Genomic DNA, 18,494 nt, shown 5'->3' with positions numbered 1-18,494 from the left:
ACAGAGGTTTCTCTTGGGTATGTGGAAGTGGACTCTTTCATTGAGGTATTGAGGTCCGGTATTGTGGAGAGATTTGTAGGAGTGGGTGAGTAGCTTGAAGGTGACTCTCTTCTCGATGGGGAGCCAGTGGTGGTTTTGCAGGTGTTGGGTGAGGTGTTTATGTCGTGGGATGCCAAGGATGAGTCTGGCCGCGGTGTTCTGGATGGTCTGGAGTTTGCAGAGCAAGGATTTGTTGATTCCGGTGTAGAGGGCGTTCCCGTAGTCAAGTCTGCTAGTTATGAGTGCGTGGGTGATGGTCTCTCTGGATTCAGGGGAGTTTCAATTTGAAGGTCTTGCGAAGGATGCAGAGGGTGTTGAAGCAGGTGAAGGCAACGACGTTGATCTGTCAGGTCATGGTGAGGGAGGAGTCGAGTATGATGCCGAGGTTTTGGGTGTGGTCCGTGGTGGTTGGGGGGTTTCCGAGGGTGGTGGGTCAGGTGATGTCCCATGCTGAGGGGGTGAGTCCGAGGACTTCTGTCTTCTCCGAGTTGAGCTTCAGGCAGGTGCTGCTCATCCAGGATGCAACTTCTTTCATTTCTTCCTGAGAACTGAGTCTGGTGGTCTGGGGGTCCTTAGTGAGGGAGAGGATGAGCTGGGTGTTGTCGGCATCGAATACCATACTGAATCCATGCTGTCTGATGATGGCGGAGAGGGGGGCCATGTAGATGTTGAAGAGTGTGGGGCTGAGCGATGATCCTTGGGGTACTCTGCAGTTGATCTCTGTGGGTTCAGAGAGGTAGGGCGGGAGTCTGATTTTTTGGGTTCTGCCGGTGAGGAAGGAGCGGAGCAGTCGAGGGCGGTTCCCTGTATGCCGGTGTCGTGGAGTCTGGCGGTGAAAGTGCGGTGGGAGACAGTGTCGAAGGCTGCTGAGAGGTCTAGTAGGATGAGGGCTGTGGTGTGGCCTTGGTCGAGGAGAGTGCAGATGTCATTGGTGGTGGCGAGGAGGGCGGTCTCGGTGCTGTGGTTGCTGCGGAATCCAGATTGGGAAGGGGCGAGGATGGAGTTCTCTTCGATGAAGTTCGTAAGCTGGACGTTGACGATCTTCTCTGTGACTTTGGCCATGAAGGGGAGGAGAGAGATGGGTCGGTAGTTTTTGAGTTCCGTTAAGTCTGCTGAGGGCTTCTTGCGGGGGTTGACTTTTGCATGTTTCCAGTCGTCAGGGAAAGTGTCAGCTCCAAAAGTGGCATTGATGGTGCATAGTAACTCGGGGTCTATGGCGGTGGCTGCTCTGTGAAAGATGTGCGACGGGCAGGGGTCTGTGGGAGCTCCTGAGTGGAAGCATTTCATGGCCGTGGTGGTGTCTTCGGTTGTGACCGGGATCCAGGCGGATATAGTAGGCTGGCTGTCGTTGCTGGAGAAAGCGGTGGTTTCGGTGTCTGGTGTCTGTTCGTTGAAGTTGTCGTAGAGGGACTTGATTTTCAGATGGAAGTATGAGCCGAGTTTGTTGCGGAGAGCCTGGGGGGGTGTGACATCCGTGGCTTCACTGGGGGAGTTGGTGAAAAATGAAGTTCATAGCTTCATTGTTCCTGCACTGTGGATTTTGAATGGCTGCAGGGGTGTCAGTCCAAGTAACCCACAATGAGGGGTTAGGGAAGAGTCTTCCACCTAGCATTACGACTGGAGATATCTTGGTGTTAGCATCGTAAGTATTATGAAAGTCATGTAGGAACAGATATTTGGGCTAATCTGCATTTCAGATCACTTTGTTAAGAGTCCTCATTATTCTCTTGAACCTCCCTGTTTGCCTGAGGCCATCAGAGTGTGACCTTTGGATGCTCTACACCCAGGGAGCCGTCATAGTCTTCTATCGCCTAACAATGTAAGGGAGATCTCTTGTCTATTTTTATTTCAGGTGTCGGGCCATGCATTCGTTGTGATATTACTACTTCTGCTAATGTGGATTATACTAGTTCTGCTTTTTGATACTTGCTTAAGTTGTCTATTATAACAAATAGTTGCTGACATTTGAGAAGGGGAGGCAAAATAGGCATTTAGCTTTCTATAGTGATGTGGCAGTATCTTCAGATCTTATCTGCCTGCCCCACTGCTTGACATGACCAACAATTAGCTACAGTGTTTTTAACTGTTGGGACGGAAAAGTCCTCTGCATGGTAATGGATATGCACCTGTGCCCTGAGTGCCCAACTGTATTGTTGTCTGGTTCCGTGATGTTGATTTTTGTCGTCAAAGGCAAATACAGATCATGCGTGTGTGCCTTGACATAGGCCTGTCTCATGGTTTGTAGTCTTGTTGGACCAGGAGGGGCACCCAAAAACTACCCTCATAGTGGTGGAAGGATATGGGCTTCACCAGGAGTTCAGCAGCACAAGCTCAGTGATGAAGGCACACTGTGTAGTAATTTGTAGGATTCAAGAGGTCTTTTTTTTAAGGTCGAGTCTCTGTGACCAACATGCCTTAGCGCATGCAACACATTACTGTGTACAATAAGGGGCTTGTAGCCCACCCATTGCTAACCATTCATTGGAATAATTGTTGCTCTTCTTTGCTGCCTCATAATTCACTGAACTGGGGTGGTGGAGTGAGCTAAAGAATGATGATGGATTAAACCCAGATGAGTTGACTGGGGGTGAGTGTTTGATTTGCTCAAGCGCTCCGTCCATCATCCCCTTTGGTATCTCATAATTCACCAGCATGTGCCTTAACGTTACTGCCTGTTCTTCTGTTCAACATTGACCGAGCACTGATTTATTCACCTTACTTAGTGTCCCTCCGCTGATTGAGCTGAGATTCAAGTACTATTTCCATTGTCTGTTTTTCTTTATTTCCCTTCCCACTCGTACTTTTTTTGTTTCTTTATGTTGTTCCTGTATACATGCTGTCGTTGTCACATAGAGAAAAAGCATTCTGCCAATTTGCTTTTCTCCTTGTGTACACAGGCTACAAATTCACTCTAATACACCCCAATTCACCCCAATCTGATCCACTCCTCCCCAATCAACTCCACTCCACTCCAATCCACTCTAATCCAAACCCCTCTAATCCACTCCACTCCCCGCTAATCTACTCCACACCACTTTTTACCACTCTACACCACTCTGTCACTCCACTCTGTGATATTCCACTCTATGCCACTCCACTCTGACACTCCAATATACAGCACTCCACGCCACTAACTTTAACCCAAGCTGAACACCAGCCACTCTGGTGTACAACATGGCTGAAACACATTGCCAAAGCCAGTAGCTCTTGCATAGGTGAGACCTATTGGCTTTGCCAATGCTTGTTAAGTGTAGATTTCCTAGGCGCTAATGTTTGAATTTCTTCCTTGCATCCTGTGAAATTCTGTTTACTAGAGCATGGATCTGCTCAACTGATTCAGAAGTTTTGAAAGTCAATTAATAAACACAAATTCACGCACTACAGTTTAATTATTCTCTTATTTTCGCAGATTGTTGGTGGCCTTTACTGCTAATACCGATTTATTTGAATGGCAAGGTTATTTGTACGCCGTTCTACTGATGGTAACAGCCTTTATCCAGTCTCTATGTTTGCAGCAGTACTTTCAAGGGTGCTTCGTGCTGGGAATGCGAGTGCGCACTGCGCTGATGGCTGCTGTGTATAAAAAGGTGAGTGACGCCCTTGTCAAGTGGTGGGACTTTTGCAGCCATTTTACTTAAACATGATTTGGTCTCACTACATAAAACTGGTGTGTGACTATTTAGTGGAGTAATTTAGAGTGCAGTTATTACACGGAAACAGTCAGACATTAACTCCAGTAGGTTTCCTTAAAAGTTAGGAATACATGTCTGCCTTTTAATAATAAAAAATCACAAAATTAGTCCAGGAGTACACATGGGATGCTGCGACCGTTAACTCCAGGAACTTTACAAGAATCATTCTGTGAGTCTTATTTACTCCATGCAAAAACATTACTACTTGCTTTAATGTACATAGTGTACAAATGCATAAATTAAACTCTGTGATGCAATTGCAGTTCAAATTTTTATTTCTTCCTTGTGGAATACTGTTCAAGGCACCTCCACCAGTTCTGCTGGTATTCCATCTCTTAATCTACCCAGAGAGACGATTTTACTCATGCTCTTGAAAGGAGATAAGTACAACCAATCTTTTCCAGGGTAGGGCTGAGCTGCACAAATGTTTTTATAAATAACGACTAATGTGTATCTTTCTGATTGTGCACAAAATTCCCAGGTCAATTTCGGCCCACCTACAGACAATATATTCTTTTTACTTTTCAATAGTAATTAATTGAATTTGTGCGTAATACAAAGACATAATCAAAATAATTCTGGTGTATCAGTAATCAACTCCCAACCCCCTACCACAATCCTACCCCCCACACCGGACCAACCGCAAAGTGAATAATAGTACGGAGATTCCAAATTGAAGGATCAAAGGGGATTCAACCAAACCCAATGAATGTAAGGTTTATGGGCAAGTCCTCTCTAGTTTTTATTATTTAGGTATGATAGGACACGATTCCATAACTTAGTGAAGTTTTGGGACTTGTCCATAAGATCTTATGCTGTTTTCTCGTGTCCTAGTATGTACCAGAGTTTGTGCAACCATAGCTTATAGGTTGATGTTGAGAGAGACTAGTATGCTTAGCCATCAAAAAGAGGCCAGGGATCCTTTTGCATGCACTTGGGTGGAGGGTATATAGATCTGTTCATAGTCTGCCAAGTATTGCTAATTCAGAATGTTTATCTAGTTCCTTCCATTTAAATTGTGGAATGGCAAAGTATATTTTTTTCTCAAAAATCACCTCAGGTCAGGGCAGGACCCTAGTATATGCATGAAGGAGTCCACTCCTCTGCAGTCATGCCAGCAGGTTTTGGAGGAAGCAGGGTTAATAATTTGGAGATGGGCTGGGGTGAGATGCCAACAAAACAATATTTTGTAGAGAATTTCTCTGTCCTGAGCAAGGTGAGCGAGGAAATACCTCATGCAATTGTTTGAAATTGAGGGCTGTGTTAAGGTCTTTTACCACTGTAATTGCTATAGATTGTGGAGACCAGGTGTTTGGGTGATGCGAGGAGTTGGAGGAACTTTTCAAAATGTGTAAATCCATGCTTTAAGAGTTTATAAAAGGGATTTAAACACATAAATTAAGACATTGGTGCACCTACGCTGAACCTAGATGTGCAAAGGGCTTTGAGAACAGAACACATTGGGCCTGATAATACTGTCCTATCTTTCTATGTGCGGAGACTCCGCAGTCGTCAAGATACTACTTGTAAAATATCTTTGTGAATAGCAAACATTTGTAAAATTGCTCAAAGTGTGAGTCTACCTTTGTGAATCAGGCCCTCAGAGCGCAGTGCCTGTACATTGCTGGATACAGTTGCTCTACCTGGAGTTGGGGATGGCAGAAAGTGAGAAATCTGTGTTTCTAACCTCTTTATCCTGGCTGATTAACCCCTCTTTATATTGTTGTGCAAATGAGACCTCAAATTGTGGATATTTGTTTTCTGATTTGTAGTGTATACTTTACATTTTAATGGTGTTTTGTTGTGATTGATCCAGTTAAAGCACAAACATCATAGAAGGCGTTATGGCGAACAATGTTGCTTCTTCTAGCACTGCCCTATAGAAGGCAGGGAAAACTAGCTGCACCTGTATTGATGTTTTGGGGGTATGGTTGGTTCTAGCTCACCACCTCCATCATTACCACCGAGCCGTTCTTCCTACTGCAACAGGTCCTATTCCTGTCAGTGAGTTGTAAGCTGTGAATTGGCCCATATCCTTTCTTTGAACTTTTATTCACATGCTAATAAGACTGACAATGCCTTACCTGCCCAACAGTGTCCCCCTCTTTACAATGAAGCACTACCCATGCTTGTGCAAAGTGAGTGGGGGAAAGGTGGTCAGCCTGAAGACAGGAACAATGAGTTCATCACTATCTCTATGGGCAAAGAGCTACATCTGCATGGCAGGAAAAAGGATGTGGCATGGCACTGAGGTGACCCAGATCGAGGCGGGCGAGTGTAAAAGAGGAAGCAGTCCAGCAGTGAGAATCACTACTTCAACCATCAACTTGTGCTTCCGAACCTATTAGGAAGACAGGAAAGAGAATTCAGATTTCAAAATATGAGGGATGGTGTATCAAACATCTCGGGCCAACTTAATAATGCCAAACAGCATTTCACTGCTTGTCTTATGTCCAATTACTCTCGAAAAATTTGGAGCAATTAAGTCTTCAGCTTTTTCAGCCTACTATTACAAAAAGTTCTTGTCCAGATCACAGAAGAACATTATTGCTGAGCAAGACGTGAATTGCTAAGCAAGGATGGCCAAAAGCCCCCTTGAATCACTTCATAAAAGTGTTGAATACTTTTTATCACTGGCATTATGCGTGACATAACATTGCCCACAGTCTCATTCAAGTAAAAAAAAAACATCTGTCACATTTGACTCCTCACACACTTTTTTTTTAAATCCTCACATCCTCACACACTTAACACCAAATCATTATTTGTGAAACATCACTTCTTCACTACTCGGCGACACTTCACATTGGCTATTAAAAAAACAGTGGGGAGGGAGGGGTAGAGCTTAAAGACTCAGACTTTAAAAACTCATAGCAGTCCAACACTCTCTATTTTGCCCAACTATGGCTGCCTTATCACATGTATAACTTTGTGACTTAAGGATCTTTTATGTGTTTCGGACTGCCAAAGGATTGTATGTCTTCTCTTCTACCCTTCATTTTGTTGAAAACTACAAAAAGGCCTCAAATCTAAATAATATTTTTTATATTTAGCTGTAATTCCTTCCTCTTCAGTGCCATCATCCTATTCAGGTATGAGAACAGATGTTCCGTTTCCTCAGCAATGTGGAGCCCTGATTTCCTGACTGCTGCTTTGTTTATCAGTTCTCTTTATCTAGAAACTCTACCATCAACATGCCAGCCCTTGATTCTAGGACACTTGTGCATGAATTTCTCCATTACCCCCTCCATGGAGGCCAATTAAACCTTGATAGTCGGATTGAATTCTGCAGGTCCCTCTGAACTGCCAATTTTCCTGAGCTCTTTTAGTGACATTTGGGTGTCCCAGAAAAGTTGACTCAGCACTTCATATAATCAAATTGCCTGCCTGGGAGACAAGACGGACTTGGAGCAAAAACACAGGGTATGAGGCAATTTGGGACTGCACATATCACTATAGTGGGGTCATGTATTATATCTTTTGGTGCACCAGACCTGAGGCTCAATATCCTTAAACCTCCTAGGGTTAGAGAACCCTACAAATATCACAACAACAATGCAGCCCAGCACTAAATTACAATTTTCTACAATGTATCACACATTTATGAAAGAACACTGATTCAGCAGGTATTTCAATTCATCTTTTATTCGTGAATTTCTTTCTTCACAACAAGATAAAACCGTAGCCAACGCGTTTTGTCCTCTCTGACTTCTTCAGGGCAAGGAAAGTGTGTTGACCTTCTATTGTTCAAGCTGTCTAGCGTATGGTCCATTTTTCTTTTTAAATAGTGCTGAATAAGCCTTAGCAAGGTAGAGTCTCTTCTTAGGTAAGGCGAAATCTTATTAGTAACCAATCCTCCATATGGTTGGTGGTATTGGCACAGGTCTGGCAAAGGATGATGGGTATTATCCCATTCCAACTTCGAATCTTAACGTATCACCTGTGTTGTGTTTGCAAAGCCGCTTCTCCCCCTCTGCGGCTGCTGCTGACCCTACACGGCGGGACTGCCGTGCTTGAGGTGGTCCAAGTCTGCCTGCATTGCACGCGGAGGGAGTGGTGCCCCCCCAGGGACGCATCACTGGTGAGACTGGTGCCCATTCACCATGCACCGTGGGACATTGCAAGGCCGGTGCTGACGCCTATAATCCGAGGTGAGGAGTACCATCTTGAGCGGAGGGGGCCAGGGGTGGTGCATTATGTCCGCCCCTGCAGCCCAGGCCTCCTCGCAGGGCCGTGCCACTGGGCGCTGGTGGTCACCTCGGTCCCCTGCCCTGAATACCTGAAGTTGCTGCCTGACAAGGACCAGGGATGCCTGGGGTGGGGAGCGTGGCTGCTCCCTGTGAGGCCCGGTGTCGCCCCCCCACAAGGTCATCTTCTCCTGTGAGCTTTTGGTGTGACGCGGGTCCTGTGGGGCTTCCTCCTCTCCTGGGGCCTGTGCTGGTGGGTGGACTAACCTGTGACTGCCTGCCCGGATTGCCTTGGCGCGACGACTACACGACCACCGAGCGGGAGGCTGTGATAGTAGATCGCAGCTGGCTGCAGTGTTCTTTGCCTCTCTTCCAGACTTGTGGAGCTAGCTGTTGGCCAGAACTTCAAAAATGGGCAAGCCCGACACGCGGCAAATCAAGCTCCTGTTTGAAAGTAAAAACACCCAGCGGCAAGCGGAGCTTGAGCGAAGCGGAGGCCATGACTCCTCCTCTGCAGGGGTGGCAAGCTGCGATGAAGATCTCAAGGAGATCCTGGTGGACGTTAAAACCAGCCTCAAAGCGATTGACGGTAAGCTACATGGGATGGCGCAGTTCAATTTACAGTGGGCGTCAGAGCCTGTTAGATAATTGGGTGTATGACTTAGCCATGACAGGAACAAACTCTGGCAGGCCAACTATGGCAGAGCAATGTCCTGGTTGGAGGAGAGAATTTCAGCCAGGACATGCCTCCCATTGTCGCTGACGGGCCGTCTGGCGATCACCAAAATGGTTGTTTTACCCACATTTTTATATGTTTTTAAACCATCACTTTTTACAATAGAACTTGAGTACCCTGACATGGGCAGTACAACAGCCTAGAATTGCGTGGGAAACTCTCACGCTGCCCTTGAGTCAGGGTGGCCTCAGTGCACCTGATATGAAGCTGTATGCCCTCTGCGCTCAGGCCTTCTATTTGCACTTCTGGTTGTATCCGGTTAAATTTCAGATGCATGTCGTGGTGGAGGCGGACCTGGTCACTCCGGTCCCGCTCGACACAGCACTCTATCAGCCCTACAGACACACACGCACTGCAGCGGATACAGTGGAGTGTGTGAGATGGGCATGGGAAGGTCTGCGACAGCGACCGGCCCTTGATTGTTTATATGCCCCCTCTATACCTATAGCACATGATCCTACGCTGTATACAATGATGGATGGTGGAAAGTGTAAGCGGGCCAAGAAGAAACTCCCTATTACACTCGCAGACCTGTACCCGAATGACCATTTTTTAGCAGCACCAACCTCGACGGACAACATTAAACCTAATATGTGTGATACTCTTCTGTACACACAACTCAGGGCCACATGTCGTGCACTTCACTCCACCTTTCCGGCTCCTCCCCCGACATTACATGCACTTGAACATATACTGTCAAACACTTTGCACCGTCGATTTGTCACCAGACTCTATACGGTGATGCAAGATGAAGCACTGGTGTGCGTCCCCACTGCTCAGGCTCAATGGAGCCAGGACATAAAGCCTCCTGTGACTGATAAACAATGATCATACTGCAGTGTGCAAACCGCTGCACTTTCGGCCAACTACCTGCTGCGCCTTATACACTTTAAGTTCTTGCATAGGCTGTACCACACTCCCTCACATCTTAAGCGCAATAGACTGAGTGAGGAGGCTAATTGTTTGCGATGTTATGCACCCCAGGCATCGTTCTTGTACCTGGCTCGGGAATGCCCCTTAGTCACGAACTGTTGGCGCATGGTGCACTGTACCCTTCAGGAAATTATTGGTCATCCACTTCCCCTCACTCCGCTGTTCTGCCTCCTTGGGTATGTGAGGGATGTACCATCCACCTCTCGCCGTCTCATTGCAATGCTTTTAATATTAGCTAAGCGCAATCTGGCCAGGAACTGGGGTGGAAGTGCAGTTCCCTCAGTGTCGACATGGCTGGGATATGCTGCTTACTGTCAGGACCAGCTGTCCCAATTCTTGGAGATGATGCCTCTCCAGTGCCGCCCGAAAGACATCTGGGATCCATTCCTATCATTTATGCATACACGAGTCTCCACCCCAACTGTAGTGCCAGTGGAGTAATTCCAGCACCCCGATATTAATAGTATATGGCAATATGTTGTAAGTAACTTGACGCCACACCGGGGCACGGGCCCCATGCATTAAAGCGATTCTGTTAAATGCGGAAAGTGCAAATGCTGTCAGAAATGATACTATGTAGCATGTTACACTGCTTTTTCTCTCTTCATCATATTGTATGTGCAGTATTACCCCTCCCCTTCTTTTCTTTCTTCTTTTCGCTCTTCCTGTGCCGGATGTTGTTGATCTCACAGTGTAATATTTATGTTGAAATGCCAATAAAGAAATTATTAAAACAAGTCTCAGTGGCTTAGTGAAGCCCCAGAGAAGCCTCCTGTTGGTGGTCTGGAAAAAACACTGCCATTTCAGTATGCCATTGGCTCCGCCCTTTCATCAACTTGAGATGGTATGCAGAGAATTAAGCTCTGAAGAATACTTTGATTGGATGGGATCCGACAAGGCGCAACCTTTGTATGTTGTCATGAAATCTTACATCTTGCTTTGTTAACTAATAACTAGGGCAATACATTTCCATTTTCTGGTCTTTGCTGCTTTTGGACTTAAAAGAAACTGTACTTTCATTGTTACCTTTCTGCCCTGTCAACCCTGGATTGAGCAAACCATGGTTTACACATATGATCTGATCCACTGGGACATTACATGTTAAGCAGCTTTATTTGTCTGTATTCTACATGCCCTTGGTCTTTCCTATGTCTCCATCCCTGGTGTTCTGTCGGAGGATACGGTAAAATATTTGACAATTTAAATGATACCTGGCATTGGAATGATGAGGTTTTTAATGCCTATGGAAATTATGAGCTATCTGTGGTCACTGAGAGAACCGATGTTAGCAGTTCCCAAACATCATCCTACAGTGCAAAATAAAGGAACCAGTAGCATGATCAGTTGATTTTACAAGTCTCTACTATTAATTGGTTTTAAATTCCTAATATCTTGCTTCACTTCCAATTTATATTTATGCTGTCTTTCTTTTAGGCTCTGACCGTTTCCAACTCCACCCGGAAAGAGTCCACCGTGGGGGAAACGGTGAACCTGATGTCTGCCGACGCACAGCGCTTTATGGACCTGACAAACTTCATTCATCTCCTCTGGTCCTCACCCATGCAGATTGGGCTTTCCATAGTGTTCCTGTGGTTAGAGCTAGGCCCTTCTGTCCTGGCTGGGCTGGCAGTGATGGTACTGCTTGTGCCCATCAATATTGTGCTGGCCAACCTCTCCAAGGGACTACAGGTAAGGAGGTACTTGAGTTCTAGTACACGTTATTTATTGAAGCGCGTTGGTGTTTGCCCACTTGTAATAGTATCACCATTGGCATCCTTTCCCACCCCTCCAACATAACATACATGCAAATAAAAACACACCACACATTTTTTGTTTGGGTAAAGTTGCTGCAGGTTTATTACATACACCGTTATGTAATAGGTGGGTTATCTTACAGGCGGTCCAAGGGCAGGCAACCAACTGGGCCGCCTGCCTGCCTGATGAGCCAGGCAGCAATGGGGCGAACCCCACCTGTGCTGCCCTTACTGGTGATCCTCTTCCCGGATCACGTGACACATGGTCCCTTATTACTCACGCCCCTTTCAGGACGGAGCATAGCATAGCAAACCCTCGGTTGTTCAGGCCCACAACCGCCCGAAGGACTAACGGGGTGCCGACATGGTTTCCCAGGAACCTCCCATGAGGCTCATAGGATTTGGCTCTGGCACCCCCTATGGTGCCGCGCAGAGGTACCCTTCTGTACCCCTTTGCTTCCAGATCGCCCTGTAACTCCGCCTGCAATGATAAAGAAAACATTACAACATTCTCTGCCTCCTGCCTGCCACAAACCACGCCGAGTAAGCGGTAGGGTGGGAGACGGCGTGTCGGGCGTGCAAAGAGGGCGCTTAGATGGTGTGGGAGGCATATATCCCCTCCCCTAGTCCTGGCGCCCAGGAAGTGATGCCCCTAGCGCACCGCGACCAGGCTGGGTGGACTCCACCCAGAGTCCCTGCCCCTGATGGGGGTGGGGGGTGTGGGGTGCCCAGGTGACACTAGAATGCTGACCTCTCTAGTGGCCCCCTGCGGGGGCCTCGGTCAGCCGCATAGTATCACCATTGGCATCCTTTCCCACCCCTCCAACATAACCTACATGCAAATAAATACACACCACACATTTTTTGTTTGGGTACAGTTGCTGCAGGTTTATTACATACACCGTTATGTAATAGGTGGGTTATCTTACGGGCGATCCAAGGGCAGGCAACCAACTGGGCCGCCTGATGAGCCAGGCAGCAATAGGGCGAACCCCACCTGTGCTGCCCTTACTGGTGATCCTCTTCCCGGATCACGTGACACATGGTCCCTTATTGCTCACGCCCCTTTTAGGGCGGAGCGTAGCATAGCAAACCCCCAGTTGTTCAGGCCCACCACCGCCCGAAGAACTAACGGGGCACCGACACGATTTCCCAAGAACCTCCCATGAGGCTCCTAGGAGTTGGCTCTGGCACCCCCTATGGTGCCACGCAGAGGTACCCTTCTGTACCACTTTGCTTCCAGATTGCCCTGTAACTCCGCCACAGCTCTGGAGGTGGCCACCGTCGCCGCCAGGGCCCCCCACCAAAACAGCTATAGTCTTACCCGCAACCTCTCCTGTCTAGGACCTCCTGCAAATCTAGATGAAAGAGAACCATCCCTACTGGTTATAGATGACCCATCTATATCCCAATAGCCCTTGACGTTAGCCTGGTTCAGCTAGTGTCTGATGAAATCAAAGCCCCTTTGGCTTGTGACTTGTGCAATTAACTATTCACCCTTCTGCGTGAAAGTTCCACTGCCTCACATGACTCCACCCCGTGCCAACTCTGGGCGGAACGAATTCAGACACTATGGCACCCATTGCCCCATCTATTTACTGATCTCCCGTAGCTGGCACCCTTCTAGCACTGTGTGTGCCTAGACACCTGTGTCTTCCATCCATGGGACCGCAGCCCACTTGTTAGGAGACCGCTCCTTAACCCGCCTGCCTACTTTGGCTATTAGGGCGGGAAGGATTATACTTAACATATGCAAAGACCCTTTGCTTGCTAAATCAAGACGCACAGGAATGTCCATAGCTAGGCGAATGTGAAAATGAGCAAGGCCGCCCTCCAGAACTTCCCCTGCATACCTTATTCGAATTTTGCCCGCTCAGCTCCCTCTGTGGTGAAAGCCTGTAGGACTACCGGCTTAGAGAATCTGTCTGATTAGCACAGTGCGCACTGTCTGCAATGTGGGGCCTAACATTCAAGATTGACTAAGTCCTACTCTACCCCCATCCTCGATTTTTCCCAAATAGGAGGGAGGGTTGGGGGGGTACCCACTGCCAACCTGGAGCATCCCCAGCGGTGGAAAATTACCTGCCCTGTTAAATTTTTGTTTAACACTGGACGTGCCAAATGTTCTATTGACTTAGTAGCCCATTGTGCTTGACGCCTTGTTACTCCATGTATTGGGACGGCAGTACACTATGTTGGCTGACCGCGTCCACACCAAGCATGGCTAATATAGCTGACCGTGCGGGGCTTTTGAGCTTAACTGCAGCAACAGGTCACCTACCCTTGGTTCTGGAGTGCACTTACTTCACCCCGTTGACCAGACAATTGCACAGACTCCTTTGAGTGCTAACCCTGTTGAACGGCGGCCTTTGATACGGTCTCACACTCCGTATTAATTGGCCGCCTAGCTGAATCAGGAATAGCAGGAGTTGCTCTTGAATGGCTAATAAACTTCCTCAGCCACAGGAAGCAAGTCACGGTACTAGGGAAATACTGCTCAGAGGAGAAAGCATTAAAAACAGGGGTACTACAGGGCTCTAGTTTAAGCCCAGTACTATTTAACCTGTACATGACCCCCCTGATAGAGCTTATTACTTCTTTTAACATCAGCACTATATCTTATGCTGATGATACTCAGCTCATCCTCGTATTAGACAGCAATACAACAAAGGCAGAGGAAAATCTGAGAGATTGTCTTACCGCCACATTCGACTGGATGAGAAAACATCATCTCAAATGTAATTCGGGCAAGACCGAAATTTTACCATTCGGACAACAAAACCTTTTCTCCCCCAAATCATGGTGGCCACAAGATGCAGAAGTCCCCCCTAACACCATTACTATGGCCCGCAACCTTGGGATTAGGTTTGACGAGGCCCTGTCATTTAGGCAACAAGCAGGTGCTGTGGCAGGGTCCTGCTTTAGCATAATCAAAGGCCTCAGAAGATTCTTCGACCTTCTCCCACTGACAGCCAGAAAGACGGTGGCGGTGGCCCTTATTACATCTCACCTGGACTACTGCAACAGTCTATATGCAGGCTCCAGTAAAGCAGTACTGCATAGACTGCAGATGGTCCAGAATGCCACCGCCCGCCTCGTGCTGAGATGGCCCAGGAAGTCGTCTGCATCAGCAGCACTCAAGATCCTGCACTGGTTGCCCATCCACAAAAGGGTACTATTCAAAATCTTAGTAATCACCTTTAGGTCCTACCACCAGCTGGGTCCCACCTACCAAAAAGGGTTGGAAGATATGTGCCTTCTCGCTCACTCAGATCTTCCAACCTGAACCTGCTGGTGACTCCCAAATTTAGACTAGCCACGAAAGGAGGAAAATCCCTTGGAGTACTGGGTGCTAGGGCCTGGAATAAACTAGCACTCCAACTACGCCAGATCCCATCAGAGAACCTTTTCCGAAAGGCTCTAAAGACATGGATTTTGAAACTCACAGACACAGCCTGTTTAGCCCTAGTCTAAACCCAATCCTCAGAGACACCAGATACTGTCTTACTGGTGCCTCACCAGCTCCTTGGCCAAACACCTCCTAGACATGAGTGGTCAGCGCCAAGATGCTCCGTGGAGTGTAAGTCGCGCTTTACAAAAATAAAATTACATTACATTACATCTTATTGGTGTCAAATCTGGTTTGAACCATATATATATTGTCCCGCTATTGGCGACACCTCCTCTTTCGTGTATTGACAACTTACGCAGCGCACTTCGCTTGCTTAACTGCCGTCGGATCACAGATGCCAGTACCTGCTAACCATCTCTGACTCTGGATGCTTAATTCGAAAAAGTGTCAGAATCCCAGATTCCCAGTTTTATGTTTAGCTGCATTACACCTTCAGTGGATCCGTTGGGAGATACCACCAACCGGCCCTTCAAGGTACATCTACCCCAGTGTTGACTATCAACGTATTAGGGACACAGGACGCAGAAGATGCCCCTTCCAGTCTCTGGTTCAAGCCCATAGAAGAATAGCCCAGGGGGCAGACAAGTCTGTGGGAACCAGAGGGGAACATTATGTGCAAATCCCTGCCGTTTCCTGAATATTGGGAATGGCAGATGGTCTATAATACCCTGTCGCCATTTGGCTCTAACGCAGTGTTTACCAAACTTTTTTGCACTGCAGCACACTTGTTAGACGACAACTACCACAACTCCCCTGGTGCCCTGGCTAAAGCGCGGGTAAATATGTCTCAACTGAAGCGACCTGTAGCCTGCCCTTGTTTGCAGAGGGCACTTTTTAGCTGCATCGACCAGACATAGCAAGATGAGACGAGTTGCGAGCCCCACTCCCACACAACTAAAATTAAACATAGTCCATCAGAGGCCGAGGCATTGCCTTCGCAGCACCTCTCCTTGTTTAAAGAATTTTTATTGATTTTTCCCCAACTATTGCAGCATGAAATCAACGTTACATACAGTAGTCTCGTGCAAGAGAGCTAGGTAACTTAGGACAGTGCAGGAGAAGGTAGTTCCGCAGCATTTTCTTCCCTAACACCCCCACCCCGCCTCCTCTCTACCCCCACGCCCCCTTGTCAGTGTGCCCGCGGCGGACCCCCTCCCGGTGAAACATATAGTGCCCCACGCAGCCAGGGAGCCGAACTCAAAATTATGGGATGAGCTCCATCAGTGTTCTCAAAAGGACCAAAGGCTGCATGCTGCCACCCACATGCATACTACTCCTGCAGCTCGACCACTCTGCACGTCTTAAGAAATTGTACGAATACCGATTTCTCTCGGAAAGTATTCAAGCGGGCCTCCTCCTGAGCAGACTCCCCGGCGGTCCCAGTGGGCCCCTCCTCACTCCCCATATTCCGGGCCATGCGCACCTGATCCCCACCCTCCTCATCCTGCTCCCCCGGGCAACGTAGCTCCTCCACCAAAGCTCCCCACACCCTAGCAACTGTAGACGAAGCGTCCCTTCATTCCCTGCCCTAACCAGGAAACTCGCCTTCCACCTCCTAAAGCTCGGCCCTGCCCTTGCCTTCCAATGCATGGTAAGCTCCCTTTTTGCCATTATCAGCCCCAAATCAATAAATTTGCTCGTAATTTTTGTACGGCGGGTGTGCGGAAACCAAAGTAGAAGGCAAGTTCCCATGTCTACTGCCAGCTCACGCTCAGTCACTTGATTCAAACACGCCACCACATCAGCCCAGTAAGAGCCCAGACCCAGACAGGACCAGAACATATGTCCGAAGTCAGCCCCATCCGCATTGCACCGAGGGCATCCCGATGAAGAGCCTCCGAAATACCGCAAAATCTTTGCCGGAGTTGAGTAGGCTCTGTGGAGAGTGTAGAATTGGACCAGTTGAAACCTAGCATTGCGTGTGCCTTTCCAGGTTTGCCGCAACAGCTGCGTCCACGCCGTCTCCGGGATAGGCCTACCAAGGTCCCCCTCCCATTTCTCCCGCAGGATCGCCAGGGGCGCGAGCCCTTCCGTGGACAGCCGCCTATAGAGACAGGTAATGGCCTGAACGGTGCCCGCCGCCATAACGACGTACTGACATCCCAAGGATGTTGGGGGTTCCGACAGCCCCCCCTCCAATGTTTCCGAATCCCGGACACCAAGGCAGAGTGAAGGAGATAATCCCCCCCTCGGCAAGTCAAAATCCCTCTGTAATTCCTGGAACGGCAACAAAACCCCGTCTCTATATAGGTCCCCAAGCATGTGAACCCCACATTCCTCCCAGCCCGCCAAGGCCGACCAGTCTCCGCCATGTGGGAGAGCCATACACATGCCCAAAGGAATTTCCGGGGCATATGGGACCACGAAGCCCGTTCGTTTCTGACTGCGGATCCAGCAGAGCCGAAGCGTGCGCTCCTCGAGCGTAAGCTGGTCCAACCAGAGTTTTTGCTGAAGCACAATAAAGGACAGCACATGTCTAGGGATGATCCTACCCTGCGAACCCCCCGGGCCTCTGAACTCGCGCGCCACAGCCTGTGTAAGCCATTGCAGCTGCGCTGCCAAATAATACCATTCAAAGTCCGGAGCTGCCAGCCCCCCCTCCACCCTCGGTCTCATCAGAGTGGCCAACGCCACCCGACGTCTGCCTGTTCCCCAGATGAACCCTGTCAGCAGGGCCCGAAGCGTCTTAAAAAAGGAAGCCGGAATCCATATCGGCAAGGTGCGAAAGAAATAAAGCAATCGCGGCAGCGCTACCATTTTCAGCAGCGCCACTCGCCCGGCCACCGACAGCGGGAGGGTGCGCCAGAATGCCATACTCCCCTTAAGCCCCCTCAGTGCGCCACCCACATTGCCCTCGAAGAGATCGGCAGGAGCGTGAAATATGCGGACGCCCAGGTAAGACAGGCAGACAGGTTCCCAACGTAGGTCGGCAAGCGCCAAGGGCGCCTGGGTCCCAGGGGACAGAGGAAACAGGCAAGTCTTAGCCCAGTTAACTTGCAACCCCGAGAAGTAGCCAAACTCCCGGAGCAAGAGTCTAGCGCCCCGCAAAGAATCCCGCGCATCTGCGAGATACAACAAGAGGTCATCCGCGTACAGGGAGATGTGGTGTAGCTCTCCACGCAGCGGAACCCCCTCATAGAAACATCCCTTACGAGCATGCGCCGCTAAGGGCTCGATCACCAAGGCAAACAAAAGTGGGGACAACGAACAACCCTGACGAGTGCCTCTCTCTACCCGACAAGCCGCTGAGATAGTACGTCCCGTGCGGACTCTAGCTGTGGCAGAACGATATAACAATCTGGTCCAGCGCACGAAGTGGTCCCCCAGGCCGAACCCCTTCAGCACCCGAAACAGATACGGCCACTCCACGCTATCGAATGCCTTTTCGATATCCACCGACAGTACCACGGCCTCCGATGGGCCCTTCGCAGCACCTCTCCTTGCGTTGTAATAGCCCCGAGTAAGTGTAAAATTGTACTGTCCCACCATTGGGCTGGAAACCAACGGTAAAGAAAGATAGAACCTAGGAATAGGATCCCCGTTTCCTAGAGTAAAACAATAATTATCCTGCACCATTATCAAATTTGTCACAAGCACCCAATGTGCTATCCACCTGTTGCTATTCAGATGTCATCCAATTCAATGACATAGGCGACTTATCAACCCATTCTGCCTTTGTGGTCAACAAAATACCATCTGCTGGGATTTCTCCACTAATCCTATGATGCTGAACCTGGATTT

The 18,494-nt window shown here is 48.5% G+C and overlaps 1 protein-coding gene across 2 annotated transcripts in view; it reads left to right on the top strand.

The window, feature by feature from the left end:
* ABCC2 (ATP binding cassette subfamily C member 2) overlaps positions 1-18,494 on the top strand; it is a 354,899-nt gene that overhangs the window by 165,605 nt on the left and 170,800 nt on the right. For both annotated transcript variants that reach the window (XM_085606294.1, XM_085606296.1), the window contains exons 9-10: positions 3,449-3,626; positions 11,022-11,276. In XM_085606294.1, the coding sequence (XP_085462420.1) occupies positions 3,449-3,626; positions 11,022-11,276 (433 nt within the window). The remainder of the gene's footprint in view (positions 1-3,448; positions 3,627-11,021; positions 11,277-18,494) is intronic.

Source organism: Triturus cristatus, chromosome 1_2, assembly GCF_964204655.1.
Source record: "Triturus cristatus chromosome 1_2, aTriCri1.1, whole genome shotgun sequence".
Lineage (NCBI taxonomy): Eukaryota > Metazoa > Chordata > Amphibia > Caudata > Salamandridae > Triturus > Triturus cristatus.
The sequence above is the reverse complement of the archived record's forward strand: the minus strand, read 5'-3'. Positions and strand labels throughout refer to the sequence as shown.